Source organism: Amblyomma americanum, chromosome 1 (assembly GCF_052857255.1).
Source record: "Amblyomma americanum isolate KBUSLIRL-KWMA chromosome 1, ASM5285725v1, whole genome shotgun sequence".
NCBI lineage: Eukaryota > Metazoa > Arthropoda > Arachnida > Ixodida > Ixodidae > Amblyomma > Amblyomma americanum.
The window spans coordinates 186,460,634-186,481,044 of record NC_135497.1 but is presented as its reverse complement, the minus strand read 5'-3'; the positions used below and the strand labels follow the sequence as shown (position 1 = coordinate 186,481,044).

The 20,411-nt window shown below is 49.8% G+C and overlaps 1 protein-coding gene across 2 annotated transcripts in view; it reads right to left on the bottom strand.

Moving 5' to 3' along the window:
* Window positions 1–2,737: 2,737 nt before the first annotated feature.
* The window catches only part of LOC144114360 (phosphoenolpyruvate carboxykinase, cytosolic [GTP]-like), a 58,455-nt gene continuing 40,781 nt past the window's right edge, over window positions 2,738–20,411 (bottom strand). Inside the window, exons 1-10 of one of the 2 annotated variants that reach the window (XM_077648032.1) lie at window positions 13,726–14,281; window positions 10,854–11,123; window positions 9,967–10,151; window positions 9,509–9,712; window positions 7,593–7,780; window positions 7,289–7,502; window positions 6,730–7,035; window positions 6,279–6,374; window positions 5,967–6,208; window positions 2,738–3,337 (exon numbers count right to left, since the gene is read on the bottom strand). In XM_077648032.1, the coding sequence (XP_077504158.1) occupies window positions 3,119–3,337; window positions 5,967–6,208; window positions 6,279–6,374; window positions 6,730–7,035; window positions 7,289–7,502; window positions 7,593–7,780; window positions 9,509–9,712; window positions 9,967–10,151; window positions 10,854–11,123; window positions 13,726–13,820 (2,019 nt within the window). In that variant the 5' untranslated portion in view covers window positions 13,821–14,281 and the 3' untranslated portion in view covers window positions 2,738–3,118. Of the gene's footprint in view, window positions 3,338–5,966; window positions 6,209–6,278; window positions 6,375–6,729; window positions 7,036–7,288; window positions 7,503–7,592; window positions 7,781–9,508; window positions 9,713–9,966; window positions 10,152–10,853; window positions 11,124–13,725; window positions 14,282–20,411 lie in introns of those variants that run through there. The other variant, XM_077648033.1, reaches the window with a different exon arrangement.

Genomic DNA, 20,411 nt, shown 5'->3' with positions numbered 1-20,411 from the left:
GAGTCGAGGGCAAGAAGGAACGGCTTGGGAAGAGGCGTCCGATACGGCGACGCTTGAACATGTCCAGACGTGACGGGCGCGTCCGCCAGGCCGGCGCCGGTCAGACCTCCTCGCCTCCCAGTTGGGGAGCTCCTCTCCCCGGCTGCCGCGCTTTGACAAGCGTGGGCACCAACATGCACACACACACACACGCACGCACGACGACACGTGGCACTGAAACCTGCCTGGACGCGCTTGGCGGGAGGCGTTGCGGCCGCGATGAACGAAGCCGCGGCGTCCGTTGCATCCGCGCCGGCTATACCGCGCGTCGTAGGCGAGACGTAACAGTAGCTAACGGCAGAGCGCTCGCTCCTCCGGTGGGCGCAGATGGCGCTGCCGGTACCACTGCTGTAAAGCCCCTTGATAATTTGAGTGAAAGCTTGTTTTGGTCCGCCGTCACCGCAAACTAAAAAGATTTTCGATTAATTCTGGCCGAATGAAGCCTGGACTCCATGTGCGCGAAAAAACGAGCGACGCGATAAGGCGGCACGGCGACGCTCGCTCCGTCGCTTGTGGGCAACCTCCATGCAAGCGAAGGCGGCAGGCGACGTGCACAGCGGACTCCGTGCTTTGCGCACTCCAGTTTAGTAAACACTCCCGTAACCTGTTCCCTTTCTTAAAATTTTGCGAGTGTGCCTCACGGTCAGGGCAAGAGAAATATTTCCTCTGCGGCAGCGGTGTAACGGCAGCGGAGATAACCAACGGCATGCTTGCGGAGACGAAGTCACATCACGGATTCACGGTGAGGTGTGCTTTCGTTCGGTGCCTGTGCACTCCGGCTTAGTAAAAACACTCCCATAAACTGTCACCGCAGTCTGATTGTTCGTGAGTAAACTATAATATACCAGTGAGAATGCGCGCCGCGAGTGTTTCTGCACGTTGGAGCGCAGCGGCACGGTGCATCGAGCGGCGGTACCCGCGGCTCGACACGCATCTCTCCCTGCAGTACACCCGCTCGCGTAGCCCGCTCCAAATGCTGTTAGCCCTCCGCACCCGGCAAGTAGATTGTTTTAATTATTTAAATCATGCGGGTCTGCCTCTCAGCTACAATATCAAATATTTAATCGACGGTGGCGATGACCAAGACGACGGGCTGGTTTCGTGAGACATACCCGTGAGAAACCGTGGACAAACCGGAAACGGCTTTGGGGGGGCTCTGATTGGCCAGTCGCGTGGGGGACTCCCGGGTGACGAGCGAAATTTTCTGTGGGTGCAGATCCGAGCGACACGGCAAGTGACACATGCATTTTGCTTTGCGCGACAGCGTCGCTTGCCGCCGTCGCCTTCGCGTTTTCGCGTACATGGAGTCCAGGCTTCAGGCAAGCACCCCACCCAAACGTAATATAAAGTGTTCGAAATTTATATGAACAATGTGTATATATTTGAAATATAAATGTTTATAAATGTAATTAAATATTTATATACTTAAAATAGGACAAAAATATTCCCGCCAGTTGATTCAGAGTAGTAACGGCTTTTAAGTTTTGAAGGGAATGGCGCTGCACCGTAGCCTCTGGGACCTGCGCCCATAGATCTGCCGACGCACGCACTCTATGTGCGGAATAGCCAGCGATGGCAATACCCGTACTTTTTTTTGCGCTTCCTAGCTTATAGAGCTCCGTTCTCGTCGAGAGTGGTCTCCATGATTAGAAAGCAGCGCCCTAACAACACAGGAAAACTTCAATTTCGTCGCAGTGCCCCTTTAAGGTGGCAGGAGAGGCCAGACTAGCTTACTTACGGAAATGTGAATCCACAGGCTTTGGTCGGAACGATATAGAGCAGGCACGTATGAGGAAAAAATCGCTCAGTTGCATGCTTTGTTTGAGAGCATTTTGCACTGATAAATATGTAGAAGTCTACAGCAACATTTTTTTTTTACTTGACTCCAAGCGCAAGAAAAATTTTGTGTCATTTTGTCAGATCTTTAGCAGTGTGTACTTTGGTTTTGTTTCATCCCGTGCAAGTGTTAATTTGTCGCGCGCCGGAAAACGTTCTATATGCCATGCCTGTGTGTGGCGCCTCAGACTGCTGATTTGCAGATCGTTTGTGGTCAGTTTCCCTTGTATTAGGTTTATGGGGGTTTAACGTCCCAAAGCGACTAAGACTACGAGAGATGCCGTAGTGAAGGGCTCCGGAAATTTTGGCCACCTGGGGTTCTTCAACGTGCACTGACATCGCACAGTACATGGGCCTTTAGAATTCTGCCTCCATCGAAATTCAACCGCCGCGGCCGGGATCGAACCCGCGTCTTTTGGGTCAGCAGCCGAGCGCCATAAACACTGAGCCATCGCGGCGGCAGGTATTAGGAAGAGAATAATGATTTGCTTTATTGATTGATTCTAAAGTGCAGCATTTGTATTTTTTCATGAACATTAAAGTCCGTCAAATCATGAAAGCTGCTGCGTACTGACCAATCTAATTCTAGTGAACACAAGCTAGGGTTCACATGTAAAACTATTTCAGTACATGCCATTTCAGCTCGCTTATTGTAAAGTGCTTAGAATCTTGCTGGAGTCTAGAGCAAAGCTCACGAGGCAGTATAATAAAAAAAATCGGGATCGTAGTCTTGTGCAAATGTATACAGATGTAATGAATACAAGCGCTCCTACTTGCAGTCAGGTCCTCTTGCAGTAGCATAGCCTACTGCAGCACTAGCCAACAGAAAACTGTAAGCGAGCAGGAATGAATGGGCCACGTGTGCTCTGTCAAAAATAGCTTCTCTTTATTTTCCAAAAATTCCTCAGAAGGCATTCAAACCTGTTTCGACAGCTAAAAATGTTCATAAATAAAAACCATTTTCACATTATTTACAAGTTTCTGTGAAAGACTAGACCAAGTAGTCTTTAAAAAAATGGCAAACAGTAGGGCTGTCTGAAAATGGAACTGCTCATTATATCAGGTGTGGTCCCGAAAGGCACTTGACTGTTGCACTTAAACATCAGATTATACGAAGTGGTAACAAGTCACGCATGCTCCACTTGGCTGTCAACGACTACAGTAGTGGCAGCTTGAAGAGATTTGTCATGGCGCAGAGGTTACAAAGACTACAGGAGAGGAAACGGGGATCCCTTGGTGCCCTCTACATGGCCTTCACTCGCTTCTCCAGCTGGTCCAGCTCCTGGGCAATTTCACTGGGCAGCTCCTTGCCAAGCTGGTCGTCGAAGTATTGGCGAACTTCACGGCATTCTTGCAGCCAAAAGTCCTTGCTCAGGCCAAACAGCTCCTTCATGTTCACCGGCTCCTGAAGGCCATCCAGGTTCAAGGCTCCATCCGCAGGAAGGTAGCCAATGGGAGATTCCTGGTAACAGGAGAGCAGAGTAGCCGTCACTCAAAGTGGTAAACAACCCTGGTAATTAGGCATTAAGCAAAGCAGGACTTTTCCAAATGTTTGGCCTGTCTAGTTTTTCTGCTTGTTTCAACTACACAAACCCATGAAGCTAAAAAACTAAGGTTTTGAGGAGTGATGTCACATCTATGCAAGGTATAAGAAAACAGATTGAAAGCTGTGCAATAATAAGCTGTAACTACAGCAAAAAAAAAAAAAAATATGCACACAAAGAAAGCACAAGTGGGAAATGCAGTGGGGGTCCAGTACACTGCACGACATATTCAGCTGAAAACACAAGTTGCAATACTGCTTGCAATGAGTGATATGGGCAATTTTCAACAATATGCACATGAATTTCAGCCAAAAAATACCAAAAACTCGTATGATTCGGCATTTTCAGTTAATGGAAACAAATTTCAAATTTTGATTGGCCAAGTATGTTTCCAATGCATTTTAAAGATGCTTAATTTTAACCGCTTTTTGCCCAATTCAAACTGCCTTTCTTTAATGTTTCCGGCGCCAAAAAAACCAGTGGCCGAGGCCGGATATGCCAGGTTAACGGCGCCGCAGATGCGGCGCCGTTAACCTGTCTGAGTTCGAACTCAGCCGGCCCCTAGTGTGTGCGTGTGCATGTGTGAAAGATGGGAAGTAGTACTCGCAGTGGGGACAGGTAGGAAGATCTGAGAGCCTGGTAAAGGTCCCCTTGTGAATTCGAAAAAGAAAAAAAAAAGTCAGCCAGAAGCATTTTTCATGCACGCATAATTTTGCCCGCGTGATACGTTCCTCTGGGAGCTAACAGAACATAACTGCATGCGATGACCACGGACGCGTCCCACGCGCAGAGCTCTGTGAACCTGTGCGCTCGGCGTTCGCACCAGAAATGCCAAAACATTATGCTGCTCAAAAGTTAGAATGGGGCGTACCCACAAGCTAGCGGTACGTTTCCTTGTGGCGATGTGTAGCCCGCCAGGCTCTGGCGCCGGAGAAATACGCGCCGCAGTAACGTGTGCCGTTCGCCTGGTGTCGCCAGGCCTAGTATGCTTCGAACCGAAGCCGCGGCGAAATTGCTTTGAATTTAGTTGCAGTTTGCTATAAAAAGTGTAAACTTGTTACCAGTTTACCATCACTCAATAACGTAACATTAAAATTCGTTAATTCGAAAATACGAATAATTTGAACTGCAGGTGCGATCCCGGCCGACAGCCATGTAAATCTAAGGTGTCGAACACTTGCCAATTCGGACGCTTCAGGTCTCGCACCAGTTAATTTGAACAGGCTCCCGAAGGGAGGCAGTGTCGGCAGGAAAAACCGGCATGGCAAGTGACCGTCCAAACAGCCACTACTTGCACTTGAATTGCATGCTGTCGAAAAACTCTGGGGCTGCTCCGTCTAGACACCAAAGAAGTGCAACTGCTTAGTTTCAGTTTCGCTTTTTCGAGCACCGCGCCAGCACGCAACGACAACGGCTATCGGTTGCTATCATCTAGCCCAGTTGAGCGCCGTTTCGGACCCTTGCTTCCATCCACGTGGTTCTTCCATTGCACCCAAACTGCATGATCGACACGTGCCATTCGCTGTTTGTACAGTGGAGTCTTTTCACACTCGACACCGCCGCTTGTGAGGGGGCACCACCGCATCCGCGTTGCACCCTGAAGGATGTCTGGGAGGCCTTTACCATTTCGGAGCAGTTCTACTTCGACGCTTCCGACAGTATGTACCCAATAAAGCATTGATAGTCACTGTTGCACTGATCTCAAAAGCAGCACACCATTGCCCAGTCTTTTGCCAAATAAATTTACTGTGATACAAGCAAAGGTTCTTGTTAGTATTTTCGGGGTAACTCAAACATCGAATGATTCTAACATTTTTTTCGGTCCCTTCAAGCTTGGATTACCGAGCTTTTACTCCAGTTTATTTCTGAAAATCATTAGACAGAGCCGCTTTGAACCGTCGTTCACTGCATCACTACTGCCGGTCGAGCATCATTACTGCCGGTTGAATTTGGAAACACGACATTTGCGAGTAAAGTGATCTAGCAACCTTTTCTACTCGGGGCAATTAATTCGCGTCGGTCGCCGGGCGCGCGTCCTATCACCCATGCTTTTAATGAATTATGTATTTGAAGAATTCGCCGGGGCTGCACTAATTAGTCAAAAATTCGTGTCACAGCATAAAAGTGAGACGCCTAATCGAGGCTCCACTGTAGTAAAAAAAATTTTATGGAAAAATGCCAGTCCCGTGTAAAAGCCGCACCACGTCAAAACCACGCAAAAAAAAGTGCGGCCCAGTAAAAGGAGCACTTCTGGTAATTCGAGCCTCTGGTGGTTGAATGTTTAGCGAAATCCCCCAAGGCAGAGTAAATTTGTGCATGATGACAAAACCGCTGGTGTTTGCATTAGTGAGAGCCTACTGTGTCTACCAGATTCTAAACATATATCTAAATGAAACAGCGTCTGCAAAATTACTGGCAATGAGCGATATGAACATTATGCACCAATATGCACATGCCAAAAAGCAACTAAAAACTGAGAATCCCTGAAAAATTTTTTCCTAAAGCCTGCTAAAAAGTAGTGCAAAGATGGCATGCAAGATGGCTTGCCTTAGCAGTGCCACTTTCTTCATCCACACGGCGGAGGATCCAGTCAATGACACGGCTGTTTTCACCAAAGCCTGGCCACAGAAATTTGCCATCGGAGCCCTTGCGGAACCAGTTGACATGGAAGATCTTGGGAAGCTTCCTTTCTGGCTTGGACCCGAGGCTCAGCCAATGCCTTTGGTAGTTCGTGAAGTTGTACCCAAAGAATGGCCGCATGGCGAAAGGGTCATGCATTATAACCTTGCCTGCAAGATGTAAGATGGGGAAGTAAGTGAAAACTGCAAATGACACTCATGAGATCACAATGTCTCCTACCTTTATGCTCAGCAGCAGCAGTTGCTTCAGACCTCATGGCTGATCCAATGAATACACCATGCTGCCAGCTGAAGGCCTCATAGACCAGTGGCACACCTGCAAAGGAAGTTACCAGAAATACGATGTAAATGCTAAGTAACTGAAACTGACTACCTTAATTACTTCCACATGCTTCCAAACAGGACTTTTTAAAAATATTTTTAATGCATGCAAAGTTCAGGTGGCACAGGAGAGCAAAGTATAGTTGTTGTAGATATACAGAGTTATGGTTTCAATGATGTATCATCCCCTTAACACTATTGTTAAGATTAGATGGAACATTTGCTACAGAGACAATTTCCTCATGTAGTAAGTTTCTACAGGTTACTTGCAAACAAAGATAAGGTGACTAGACCATATACTATTTACAAGCCAACAGACATGATATGTGCACAAAGTGAAGCCAACTCACCCTGGGGACGGCGGCCACCAAAGAGGATAGCAGAGATTGGCACGCCCTTGGGGTCCTCCCAGGCCGGGTCAATGATTGGGCACTGGCTGGCTGGAGTGCAGAATCGAGAGTTAGGGTGTGCAGCAGGTGTGCCTAGGGCCCGTGTCCAGTTCTCTTCACCCCGCCACGACTTGATACGAATGCCTGGGCTGGGTTCTGGCATGCCTTCCCACCAAAAACCGCCATCACTTGTCTCGGCCACATTAGTGAACATGGTGTTCTCTTCAACAGTCTTCATCGCATTAGGGTTGGTCGCCATAGATGTGCCTGCACAGGATAATGACACAACATGTAGATGGCTAATAAGCAAGCTGCACACATCATTTCAGAATGCCAACTAAAATGACAGCCACACTAATAGCCAAACATCCGAGGGCCCAGATTACTCTATTAGTAGCAGCAGTAACGACGTACACATGAGGAACTGATGACCGCAATGTCAGTACATTAAAAATAGACAATCTAGGCAGTTGTTCATTACTGTTCTGTAAATTCTCAAAAAAAAAAAGTGGGCACTTACCAGGAGCCACACCAAAAAAGCCATACTCAGGATTGATAGCCCTGAGAACTCCTTGGTCATCAAATTTCATCCAGGCAATATCATCGCCAACACATTCTGCTTTGTATCCAGGCAAAGTTGGAGTCATCATGGCCAAGTTTGTTTTTCCACAAGCGCTAGGGAAGGCTGCCGCAATGTATTTTTTCTCTCCTTTCGGATTTGTAACACCCAGAATCTGAAAATATCGCATAAACAACATGCCTGAGGCTTCGCAGTTCAACTAACCGCGTCACTGTGTACATATGCAGCAGTGACAAATACTAACCAGCATGTGCTCCGCCAACCAGCCTTCTCTTTGGGCCAGTATGGAACCAAGACGCAAGGCAAAGCACTTCTTCCCAAGCAGAGAGTTGCCACCATAGCCACTTCCAAATGAACAGATTTCATTGTTGTCGGGAATGTGTGAAATAATAGTCTTCTCGGGATTGCAAGGCCAGTTGTTCACAGGGGGTGCTGCAAAAGAAACAAATGCATGAGAGCGCCAATAAGACAATAATGTGGTTGAAATGTTTGGCATAGAAAGTATCCAAAGCGAGAAATTCTATGCTATGATCTCGAAATACGATCTTGAAATACAGAATGCCGAAAACCAAAAATTAAGCACAAGTGCATTACACAGCCTGACATGAGAGCATCCTAGTAAACACAATGCAGTTATCAAACTGAAACAGTGCATCAAATTATCTGCGGCTTATGCAAATGCATGCCAAACTCAGTCTGAATGCACAAGAGGGCTGCTTCTTCCCGCGACATATTACAGCAAAAACAAAATAAGTGCATCTTTTAGCATTAAAAATTACAAAGGTGAAAGTTGCTGCTAGCTATTAGTATTTCTACTACTACAGCATGCAAGTTAAGGAGCCAGTCTGCAACGATGGGTTTAAGGTATGTCACCATGTTCAAATATGCATTTTTTGAGAAAAAGAGACCTTTTTGATTCTTATGTTTTCAAGTTCCTAGTTTATTCATGAATACTTAGCAAAAAAAATTACGTCGTGAACTCAAACTATGAGCAATTTTCCAACCCCTCTGGCACACATTAGAAACCAAAACTTAAAACTTCTGACTTCACAACATATGCACTTTCAGCTTAAAAACTGCCTCGTATGCCTAATAACTTAAATTAATTTGTTGAAGTATGCTCCAAAAGCTTTCAGGAGATTTTGCAGAACCAGATATTTTTGATTTTGTCAAAAATTCCCACCAGAAAGCTGCAAGGCAATCTGGGCATTCTGTAAAAACTGTGCTCCAAGCTATGACACAATTGTGCTACGATGTTGCCTGTCAGCTCAATGATAGAAACAGAGGCACAAAGGGCATCTTGAAGCAGGCAGGCATCGAACCTGGCTACTACACTACGAAGGCGTGCCTCAACAGTGACTGCGACAGTGTGTCGAAGGCGGCACGTCAGCTGGGGGCACGAAACAGCCCAGAAAAAATATGTGTTTCAGCTCGCACAAAAGGAGACTGTGCTACATCTAAGCAGGGCCCAAGCTATAAGCCTGGTGGATTTTATACGTATTGAAAGTTTTTTTTTTTATTACCAACACAACTGTTTGAAATCCTGAAACCCATTTTTCTCAAAACATTTTTTTTGCATCTTATAGTTATATGAGTGACGATAACTGTTCTAATATTTTGGCATAAAACTGTGAGCTGTTTATATGTTAATCTGTGCAATGAAGCAAAATAGTCAAAATGAGCAGTAACTTTTTACGTTATCGGCAACTGTCTCAATAAAATTCTGCCAGATTTAAGCTTTATCAGTATTTCTATGGTAACACACTTTACCTTAGAAATATGGCAATTATGGTGGTCGAATGCACAAATTATTGTCGTCTACACATACCTGCCAAGTTGATTTTGAATCGCACTTTCCATTGTGGAGTTATGACTGTTTGTGCAATACCCACATTTCAGAAAATTTTTAATAAAATTATTTATTTTTAATCATTTTTATACAGAACATTTCATTTACCTAAGCTTAACAAGCCAAAGAAAAAGAGCTATGTTTCGGACTAAAATTGTAAATTTTTTTTCTCGATGGCAGTGACATACTTTAAGCCCAAGTAAAGAAAAAAAACAAGGGTCAACGTGTAAATGCTATAGACGGAGGACTGCTAAAGAGACGCCAAGAGCTGGCACAGCAATGCAAGAGCACACAGGGTGTCACATGCTCACTCTTCATGGGCAGCGGCTGTCCCACAGAGTGCAAGCACTTGATGAACGGGCCATTTCCCAAAGTCCGCAGCACCTCTGAGCCCATGCGAGTCATGATGCGCATGCTGGCAACCACATACGGGGAATCTGTCAGCTGGATGCCGATCTTGCTCAATGGAGAGCCAAGAGGTCCCATACTAAATGGGATCACGTACATGGTCCGACCTGTATAGCAACCAAGACAAGCGAGAGAACTATGTAGGCAAATGAAGCAGCACAAAGGACAGCTTTGCATGCAATATTGAAAACAAGTTGATCATCACAATTTAGCACATGTGACAAGCTGCAACAGCAGTAGAAACACTGCATAAAGTATGTTTGAGAGCAGGTGGAATTTCTACCACCTAGCGATTCCACTCACTCCGCTACTACAGCTCTTGTAAACAAGCACAGAGTAGATAAATTTTGTCTCGGCCCACCTTTCATGCAGCCAGGGAAGCGTTCATTAAGAGCCTTTTGCAAATCCCCTGGCGACATCCAGTTTCCCAAGGTGCCCTTGACACCCTCTTTTGGTGTTGGAATGGTGTCTTCCCGTCGCTCTGTGCTGATGAATGTCTTGCTCTCCACACGGGCTACGTCAGCTGGGTCTGTACGAGCCAGGTAGCTAATGCACAAGAGAGGAACACCGGTATGCCGTGTTAAGAATAGGTCAAGCGGTGTCCAGTGCACATGGAAAGGGCAATTTTAATACTTGACACTGAAGTACCGCACCACTCGTCCAGCAGAGGCAAACTAATACATGCACTATACTTGATATCCCGTGCACTGTCTAGGTAAGGACATCTAGCTGCTACATGATGCAAGTGCAGATAACTCGCGATCTAAAAACACGGTACACATAGAGCTGTACAACCAGGTGTTACACAGATGAACATTTCAAGCCAAAGTCCCCGTTAGCCGATAAAGATTGCCCAATGATTGATTGTTAACAGATGCTAGAGAGAAACATGGCCCAATGCTACATGTGTCTCGCACCACTAGGTATTGAGCAACATGGCCTTCCGGCTGAAGGCATCAGTACGATGCAGCTTCCATTTTTAATTGTGCATCTCACTGCTGCTCAGATGCGTGCTAATGAATGGCTGCCCTTGTGAGCACAAGCCCACACAGCTGTAATTAGTATGCAGTGAGCTGCGTCAGCAGAATGCTGCAGTGAGCAGATAGGCGATGGTGCAACGTGACCCACGGAAGTCAGCTACTGCACCACTCTTCCTGGGTACAAAGGGGTGAGAATCTGCATGTGCAGAGGCTCGAATAGAGACCCTGCTCCTGAGACCCATCACCCGTGGCAAGGGGCGGCACGCACCAGTTCCGGTACTTCGGCAGAGGCACGATGCTGCCAGCCTTGAGCATCAGGTCGAGCAGGTGGCTGTTCTCGGCCTCGCTGCCGTCGCAGATGTGCACGGCGCTGGGCTGACAGAGGCGCTGCTTCTCCTCGACATAGGCGCGCACATCGTGCGGCAGCGCCGACAGCGTGGCCGGCTGCGGCTGCTGATGGAGCGCCGGCGACGAGCTCAACGCCCGGGCGCATACGCCCATCGGCTGCGCCAGTTGCGACTGCAGGCATTTCAGAGACCTGCAGGGAAAAGTACGGCCATCACTCATGCACAATGGTGGCAGGCGAGATCGCTACGCAAAAAGACGAGTGAAGCACGATGTACGGCGAAACTGACGCAGGTATGCATAGCATGCAAATGTTCCCCGGGGATGGTACTGCCTAGAGTTCCCCGGGGATGGTACTGCTTAGACCTGTCAAACACAGGAAGCAGCGCTGCAATGCGGGCCTCCAGAGTATTACAGACGAGCATTTTACGTCACCAAAGGGCATCATAACAGCCCTCGCTTCCGGGGCTTTTGCTTTAAAAAGTGGTTTCGTTTAAGAACTGCTCTCTTGCTCGCACGTGACTAGCTGGCACCAGGCATGCATCAACAGCGCAAGAGAAAGCCACAAGCCGTGGAACAATCATGCACTGGCAGGCGAACTGATCCAGAAACGAACCGTGTGCAGAAGACAGCCGACGAAATATGCACACTTAAAAGCGCCCTGTGGAACAGGACGGTAGCATGCAAGAGGAAACTAGAATTGTGTACCAAAGGTGGAGGACCACCGGACATGCCACAGCCCGCTTCTGTACGTTGCAAAAAGTGAGGGTCTACGCGCAAGTGACTCAGATTAGAGAAAGCGCGCGAGCTCCATTAGCTGTTCCTGCGCAACAGCAGGAAAGCCCAGATACCGGTTATCACACAAGCCGTCTTGAGGTCGTTTATTCAAGGTGGGGAGTATTCACGCCAGCCAGGTGAGCAGATAAGCTCATGCAAGCGGCCTGCCGATACCAGTCAGGCGCAGCGTCTCGGAAGACATCCTGTCATGTCATCCAGTTAAGCAAAGGATGTCGGTTATCTTATCGATTGTCCATGCAGCCGAATGCTTGTAAATTTCCATGAAAGACTCTCGCATTCAAGCGCTTGTCGGCAAGGGCACTTTCTCCAGGAGAAAAGAAAAGGCTATCGTGCGGATAAGGGCGCCGAGACATTCTGCGCGGGGAAATGGTAAAGCATCAGGACACGGCGGTGCTGCTTGAGTACAATAGTAGTAGTGGGCTATGCGACACAAGGGCTATGAGTAGCGCTGTAGTCGAGGGTTCCAGATTAATTTAGACCACCTGCGGTTCTTGAAAGTACGCCGACATCGAAAAGCACACGGGCACTTTTGTGTGTTCCCTCCATCGAAGTACAGCTGCCACAGTGGGGATCAAACCAGCGACCTTGGGATCAGTAGCCAAACGCTAAAGCTAATGAAGGCAGAAGAGAATGCTACACGCGAGCAAGAGTGAAGATGTTATAGGAAGTGTTCACCGAAGTCAGAGAGGCCACCATTTCGTTGTCTGTGGGGTATTGCGAAAGGACACCTGCGTGTCAGAAGGAATTATCACCTCCTGCTCCACATTGCGCTTCAGAAGCTACACGTCAGACAACGAAATGAAGCCCGTGACATCACGGGAGCCAATACGTCACGGGACGTGAAAGTTTGCGGAGAGTGGATCGTAGTGTTGGATGGTTTGAGAAGGTGACGCTGGCACTGCTGTACCGGAAATGTGCATTAATACTAATACAAACAAAAAAAACGTGACAAAAGAAATGGGGAAACAGGAAACACGCAGGCATTCGTGTTGTCCCATAATCACATTTCTTCTGCCCCGTTTACCTGCGCCGATGTTCCACGTAACAATGAGCGAACAAGCCAAAATTCTCGCCCTTCTAGCGGAAATGACAAATGTGCTGCTGCAATCCTCTCAGCTCGACGACAGTTTCAAGATGATTCCATGTAAGGCGCGCTCGTCGGGGAGAAACGGGCTCCTCTAATGGGGGATCGGTTACTATCCGCCAGAGTGCAGCTACATGGCCAGGTAAAGCCTACAGTTTGTCCAAGGCACAAAGCGTTGAAAGAGTAAGTTAAAAGATGGAAACGGGCTTGGCAGGTTGGCACTCTCACAACATGACATCCAAACATTGCGCTTGTGCTCTGCGGAGGACAGGAAGCGAAGTTTTAAAGCAGGTGCTGAGTTTCAGAGCTAATACTCGCGCTGGAGCGCAGCCGGACAGACAGAGACCGCACACGCACAGGGACCTTGTCCCTAGCCAAGCAGCTGTTTTAAAATTTCACTTCATTCGCTCTGCAGCACATCACTCAAGCGCTATAGACAAGCATGGTCACCCCTGTAAAAGCCGCGCAGCTCTCATTTGTACAGTAGCATTCGCGAGTTCGAATGGAAGTAAATTGCGATTGTTACCTAAGAAGCTGTACATCCAGAAATTCCAAGTTTATGACCAAAAACATCGCGCACCGATTAACCGACCACTTGGTCCGAAGAAGGCGCAATCGCATCTAGTGCCCTATGCATCCTACGCCGAGCGAGGAAACACCCCCGGAAAGCGATAGATTTATGCGTCAAAAAGGAATTAGAATCGGTTGCAGCGACAGGAAAAGGCCGCGCGTAGTACAGGTTGACATCCTGCAATATGACAAGGATGTGAAAGTGACGCGACAGTCGAGAACAGCGTTAACCGCACTATGCAGAATTATTTAAAGAAAAGCTAGCGACAGAGCAAAAACGGACATTATTTCGCTGGAGAAGAAAGCATAACTCCGGAAGCCGCGCAGCTGATCGTCCCCTCACCGTCCAGCGTCCGGCCCGGGGCCCACACGCTGTGGAGGCGGCGCGGTGGGGTTGCCTTGCCGCACCAGGAGCTGCGTCGATCCGGAGGCCGACATTTCCGAACTACACGGGACGACTGCTGCTCTGATTGGGCTACTGCGGCCTCAGCTGTGCTCATCACTGGCTCGTCACTGGACCATACCGGCCGCTTTTATAGGGGCCCGCCGGGCGCGTCGAAGCACCGCCTCCCTCACCTCGCCCTTCGCTCGGCACGCACTGGGCCAATGGCGGCCGGCGGCTAGCGCTACGTCACCGCAACGACGTATGCTCCAACAAAAGAAAAAGCGCCTCCAGCCGTCGGCCGACGCTGGAAACCGAGACGGGAAACGCAATAGGTGGCTCTTTTTTTTCTCTTTCTTTAACCCTTCTGGCGCTCTTCCTTTTTCCATATCACTCTTCCCCTTTCCCGCCGCTGCTATCCCCAATGCTCTCTCGGCCGCCGCAGCGCCGATTAAAACGAGTCTCGATACAGCCTCTCATCATGCACGTGGACGCACACGATATAAACGCGACTACGCAGAAGACGGAGAAAAACAAACGAGCCGAGTTGGCAGCACTTCAAAGGCAGGGGAAGCAGAGACGTTCCAGAAAGAAGGAAGTGCAAAAGACGCCTTCGCGACAGCCGCGCTCACGTGAAGCGCTTCCTGGATCTCAGCCGGCGGCGCCTTGGTCGGCGACAATTAAGCGGCGTTGAAGAGGAACATAAGCATACGAGCTGCTTCTGCGCACAGAAGTGCGAGTCCCGTACTGCTGCTCTGAGGCAATAACGGATGGCTGCTCACGTAACCGGCTTAGCGCGCACGACCCGGCCACGTGCCGCCGCCGTTCCCGCAAGGCACCGCCACCACCCAGGGAGCACGCTACGCGCCCACGCAGCGCCGCTCCCGCAGCAAGACGCTGCAAGCATGTATCTGCATAGCGAGAATACTGCTCTACAAACGCGGCGTCACCTTCGACAAAAAGAAAAATATCCCCCAGTTACGCGCTTGCACTGCGTCCTAAGGCACCGAAGGCGAATCATGTGCCCTCGGTAAATACCATGGACCTGGATCGATGCTGCTTCCGTTTACATCGAGACCCGTTGCGCTTCTTTCCTACAGGAGGTGACACACCGGGTTGAGGCCCGTGCATTCCGAACCGTGGAAGACACAAAGCAGAGACAGTTTTTTTTTCTCTCTATCTCCATCTTCCTTTCCCAAGAGCCGGACACATCTCTCCCACACCCCTGCGAAAAGAATTGCGGCTACTGCCTTCTAGCACGACGAAGACCGACACAAAAAACGAGCTCTGCCCTCAACAAACGAAAACCAGAGAAGAAGTGATTGGGAATACACTATTAAAGTAATGGCTGCAATCACGCAGAGCCGCGCCGTGAAACGACCCGGCGCGACGAGAGTGTGCGAGCACATTCGAACAATGCGAGACGCCGCATGCCTGCGCGGCGACTGGCACGAGAACAGCACACTCGGAAGAGTCGTAACTAGCGGAGTCAAAGCAGGCACGCGAGACCCATTGTGCAGCTCTGCATCGCGCATAGCAACGGCGGTGCGCCTCGCGCAGCTATACAACAAGAACAAAGCCGTACGCAAAAATGGTGTTCCAAACTGCTGATAATGAAGCGGCGAGCGCGCGTAAGCGTTTAGACAATCCGTCGACACATCACAGGGTGTTTCACGTACGACTGACAGCAATTTTTAAAAATAGGCTTTTGGAGTTAGAAGAGCGCTTTTTCCAGCACGCCATCGTCAGCGGTGTAGAGCGTCAGAATACAGTTAAGACGTGCTAACACTAGCAGGCCGGTTAACTAGTATTAAACGGTTAACTTTTTAACTATTACTTTTAGGCTTCTTTGTTGGCAGGCTTGTGACCCACCGCAAGTAATACCCACACTCAGTTTCTGGAATCTTGCAAGTCCCATTCGCGTCGTCGCTGCAGAGCAAGCAATTTCGGGGCCGCACACGAGCGAAACCGAAACCGCGCGGCTGGAAAGAGCGCTCTAGCCAGGCCTCCGTCACACACCGGCGCACCTGTCACGTGCTCTCTGCCCGCTCGCCGCTCCGTCAAGCGCTGCACCTGTGACACCTGCACCGCTGAGTGACGAGCGTTCGTAGGCGTGGCTAGAGCGCTCTTTCCAGCCGCGTGGTTTCGGTTTCGCCCGTGTGTGGCCCCAAAATTGCGTGCTCTGCAGCGACGACGCGAATGGGACTTGCAAAATTCCATTGGATATTACTTGCGGTGGGCTAACATCCTCTCAATGAATAAGGAGCATAAAAGTAATAGTTAACTTCACTATTTAATACTAGTTAACCATCGTGCTAGCTTTGACGCGCTACACCGCTGACAGTGCTATGCCGAAAAATGCGCTCTCCTAACTCGAAAAAAGCCTATTTTTTTTTAAATTGCCGACAGTCTTAGGTGAAACACCCTGCATAAAAAGCGTGCTCAGTGAAATGACTGCTTCACTTTCGCCCCGCGCAGGAAAATGCCAGAACACTGAGGACGAACCTGAAATAAAATTCTCAATGAGTGTTTAACGAGGCGACTGACGCAAGGAAGCCACCCACTGCAGAGGCCTAATGGCAATTCTAGTGTCCGTATGCAGGGCCCTTACATCCCGAGATCGTACAAGGCCTGGTATTATAGCCCGCAAGACCGTAGCTGCTGCCGACATTGGGGCCGGGTTTTCGTGCTTCCTGTGGCCAGACTAAATAGGAAGCACGTGACGGCCGAATGTGCAGCAGGGTGGCCTCGCAGGGTGGCCTCGCAAAGGCATGCTAGCTTAGGTCCATGCAAAAAGCCATGCTCTTGCGTGCGCCAAGCAACATGTACAGTGGTCACCACAAGCGAGTTCAAAACGTTGACTGCTTGCAAAGAAGACTGCATGCGCTCACTTCTAAATCTGCTGCAGGACTGACCCCCCGCCCCCGTAATCAGAAACAGAAAAAAAAAGCTCAATGCGTTCCCTCAAGCGGTGCTCAGGACGACGGAAAACAGGCAACTACCTCTACCCACTAAACACTAATTTCCGAGTTTGCATTCACGAGAGCGCCGAGTCCTGTACTTTCCAATTACCCACTCCACAACAGGGGAAAACACTGGCAGCAGCAGACATCAAGTTGCGCGGACGGCAGACAAGCTGCGCGCTGCGTTATCTCTGGCGTATTCCAGACCTTGGGACAGACGCGCCTTTCGGTGACGCTCTCGACAAGCCTGCGGCGAACGCTACGCACGTTGCGGATAAGCAGCAAAAAGCTTGGCCCGAATTCTCCTCATGACACGCGTCAGCATCAATGCACTGTTCTCGTCAACCCTCACGACGACAAAACACACTCAGCTATAATAGCGTCACCCGACGAACAGCAATTAGGGCTCCATACGCATTCCACAGTCGCCGATCGTCGGTACGCGAGCAAGCGACCACTGGAGCATCCGACCCCATCAACAAAGCGACAGCCAGTTAAAGAAGAAAAACACGCACAGATTGAATTCGTGCGCCGCTTCCCACGCGGTACAGCGAGCAGCGTAAAGGAGCACCTCGTTCAGCGTCAACGAGGAATGAGAAAGGAAAGACAGGATGGATGGATGGATGGATGGATGGATGGATGGATGGATACGGCTGAACCCTTTAAATCGGGCGGTGGCTCAAGCCGCCTAGCCATGCCTTATGAAATTTTACTCTTCTCTTGATTTTAGCCACCAATCATACAACCTTCGGTTGGTTACTTCTACCCGCTTAAAATCTACTTTCCCTTCACTGTCCTTAAGCCCCAACAATGCCTTGGATAAATCAAATCAGCCCCGCTGCTTCCACCGTAGGGTAAAGCCAGAAGCGCAGGCGCGCCACCTAACGCCATATTCGGTCTCAGGCTGCGTGGTGGGCCGTCTGGCTCACCGGGGCGTTAGCGTCTCGGCGCTCGCCCCGGTGAGCCAGACGGCCCGCCACGCCAGATGCAGGGGTGTCAGTGTCGCACGGCAAGCGTCTGCGCGCATCGGCTAGAAGAAGAAAAACGGGCATCACTACTGCCTTAAGCAGTATTTGCGAAATAGCGACCGGTTAAGCTGAAAGCGCACTTTCCAGCTTCTATGGGCAATCGCGCGGCGCCCAATCGACAGCGTCGCGGACGAAATTTTCTGGCACGGAATGAATCGCGCGCACACACGACCGAAACTGTGTACGTGACTGCAGACGTCGAGGGGACAAAGGCGCTCGGAACGGAATGCGTGCCGACGTCTCTGGATACCGAAGCAGTGCCCAAGAGCCCGTGCGAAGTGCGGAAAAAACCGCACGGCCATCTCAAATGCGGTGCACAGGACGGATCCAGTGACTTCTTGCCGCAGTACTGCTCGTACCGCGAGCTCGTGCGCCATTGTGTTCGCCCGCTGGCATCGGTCACAGGAATCGGGTTCGGCGGGTCCAGGCAGATGCGGTACCGTCGTGTCGGCGCCGGCTGGAGACAGGCAAAGCCGAACAAGGCGGGGACAGAGGACAAGAAAGACGCGCAGAAGCGCAGTCAGCTGCGCTTGTGGTGCGCGTTAAGTTACAGTCGGCCGATCGCGCATGGCGCGCCGTGCACTAAAGCGAGACGCGCTCTGAACACGTCAATAACTGCCGCCGAAAAACGCAGGCACGCGCGAGACTTGGAACAGATTCCAAAGAAAGCCGAAAAAAAAAAAAGAGCGATACGCCTCCGCGGAGCGAACGCTTAACTGCCGTCGTAGCGTAGCTATCCAATTGCACGGCTCGAGATATACTGCTGCAACGAGACGCGAGAGAAGCACGATGCGGCAGCCACTTCGTGATCTTCACAATAGCTGAGCAGCCAGTGCGCTCTGCTCCCGAAGAAGAATGTAACAAAACAAACAACTGTGGACATGCGAGATTGCTTTTTTTCCTTCCTTTCTTTCTTCCCGCGACGCTAAAGCTGCAGCACTGCAACCGTGAAAAGCACTAGCCTGCGTGAGTCCTGCATCACACTCAGCGGTTCCCTATATCACCCGCATTATCACCGAGTGGTGCTTGACGGTGCCGAACATTGATCCCGGCGAGAGACTTGGCCAGACACGTCACCGAGTATTACGGAAAAACACCGGCAAGAACGCGGCAGTTCTTGCAAGCGCACTGTACTTTCCGCTGCAATTTTCACCCAGCCACGCCTCGCCGGACAAAGCGGCGGCCTCTTACAGCACCCCCCCACAGACAATGGCGTCGACTGATTGTCACGACTTCGTGGCTAATCCCTTTGCAGCCGCTAGCGCGACATCGCAAGCTGCAAGGCAGAGTCACAAGATAAGTTTTCAGAGCACCGCATTCCTTTTCCCCGGGCTGGGAAGAAATATGGCTGCCGCGGCCCAATGTTGCCATAACAAGTACTACGCTTTGCAAGGACTGCCCACAGAGCGGCGGGCTTCCAAAGCCTCTGGGCTTTTCTCCAAGACCCGCAGACAAGCCCAAGGTATTGCTTCAACGAGTTACAAAAATAACTGTTTCCCTTTTATTCTGAGCGTCCGCTCACGTTATTTCCGGCGTTAGCAATACCAGCTACGTAGAAATTGTCACTTATAATAACGACGTTGTTAGGGCGGATACACGGGAAACATGGGTGCGATTGCATGCTGGGAACGTCTGTCAGGGCAATACCCTCTAGAGAATTTCAGGGCCAGCCATGAAAGTCCAGTGTCGGGGAGAGAAGGTTTGCGGTAGCCTTTGTGCAAGGGGGTGAACCACGGATTAACCCGATTAGCCGCTGCGTCCTGACAATCTTCGACGCCACTGGCTGAAAGGGGGGGGGGGGGGGGGACATTTAGGAGGCATTTGCCGCTTTGCCCTGGTCGAAACAGGCAGGCCTCTCTCTACAAGCACCGCTCCTGTATCGCCGGTGCACTTCGTAAGACGCTCGTTAATGCGGGCGTTTAAAATACAAAAATGTCGCCCTGGCCCCCTTTGAAGACACACGCACCAATTCAACAACGTACACCCGAAGAAACATGTTTACTGGGCATCGAATTCAGGAAAAGGCTGAATTTTGTCGCAACCATCGAACGCATAAACCAACTGAACACTGCACTGTGCGCGCGCACGTGGGAGCACCACCGTGCACGACTCAATTCCAGGCTGCTCACTGAGCGCAGGAAAAAGAAAACGCATTTTCTTCACGGCTTTCGTGCCCCATAAACTTTTCAGGGCGGGTGCGCACCATGCGCCAAACATGCCAAAATCTAACCGTTCCGTAAAAAAAAACTACCACGTATGTACAGCAGCAGCACTCTCAGCGGTTCAGCGCATGAGAATACAGCTATGGCGTGCTAGCTAGTAGGCTGGTTAACTAATATTAAGTAGTTAACTTTGAACTATTACTATTAGTCTCATTATTTACTGGGAGGCATGTAATCCACAGTAAATGATACCCATACCAGTTTATAGAATTTCGCAAACGCTGTTACACTCGGCGCTGCGGCCCAAGAAATGTTGGCTGCTTCCACGAGTTACGTGCACTGGAGAGGTTGCTTTGCCTGCAAGCTTCTCGAAAGGGCATGTATTTTGGCGCGACGTAGCGGAAATTTGTTGCGCCACAGCGCCGAGGGTAACTGAGTTTTCGACATTCTAAAAACTGATATGGATATTATTTAAGGTGAGGTACACGCCTCTC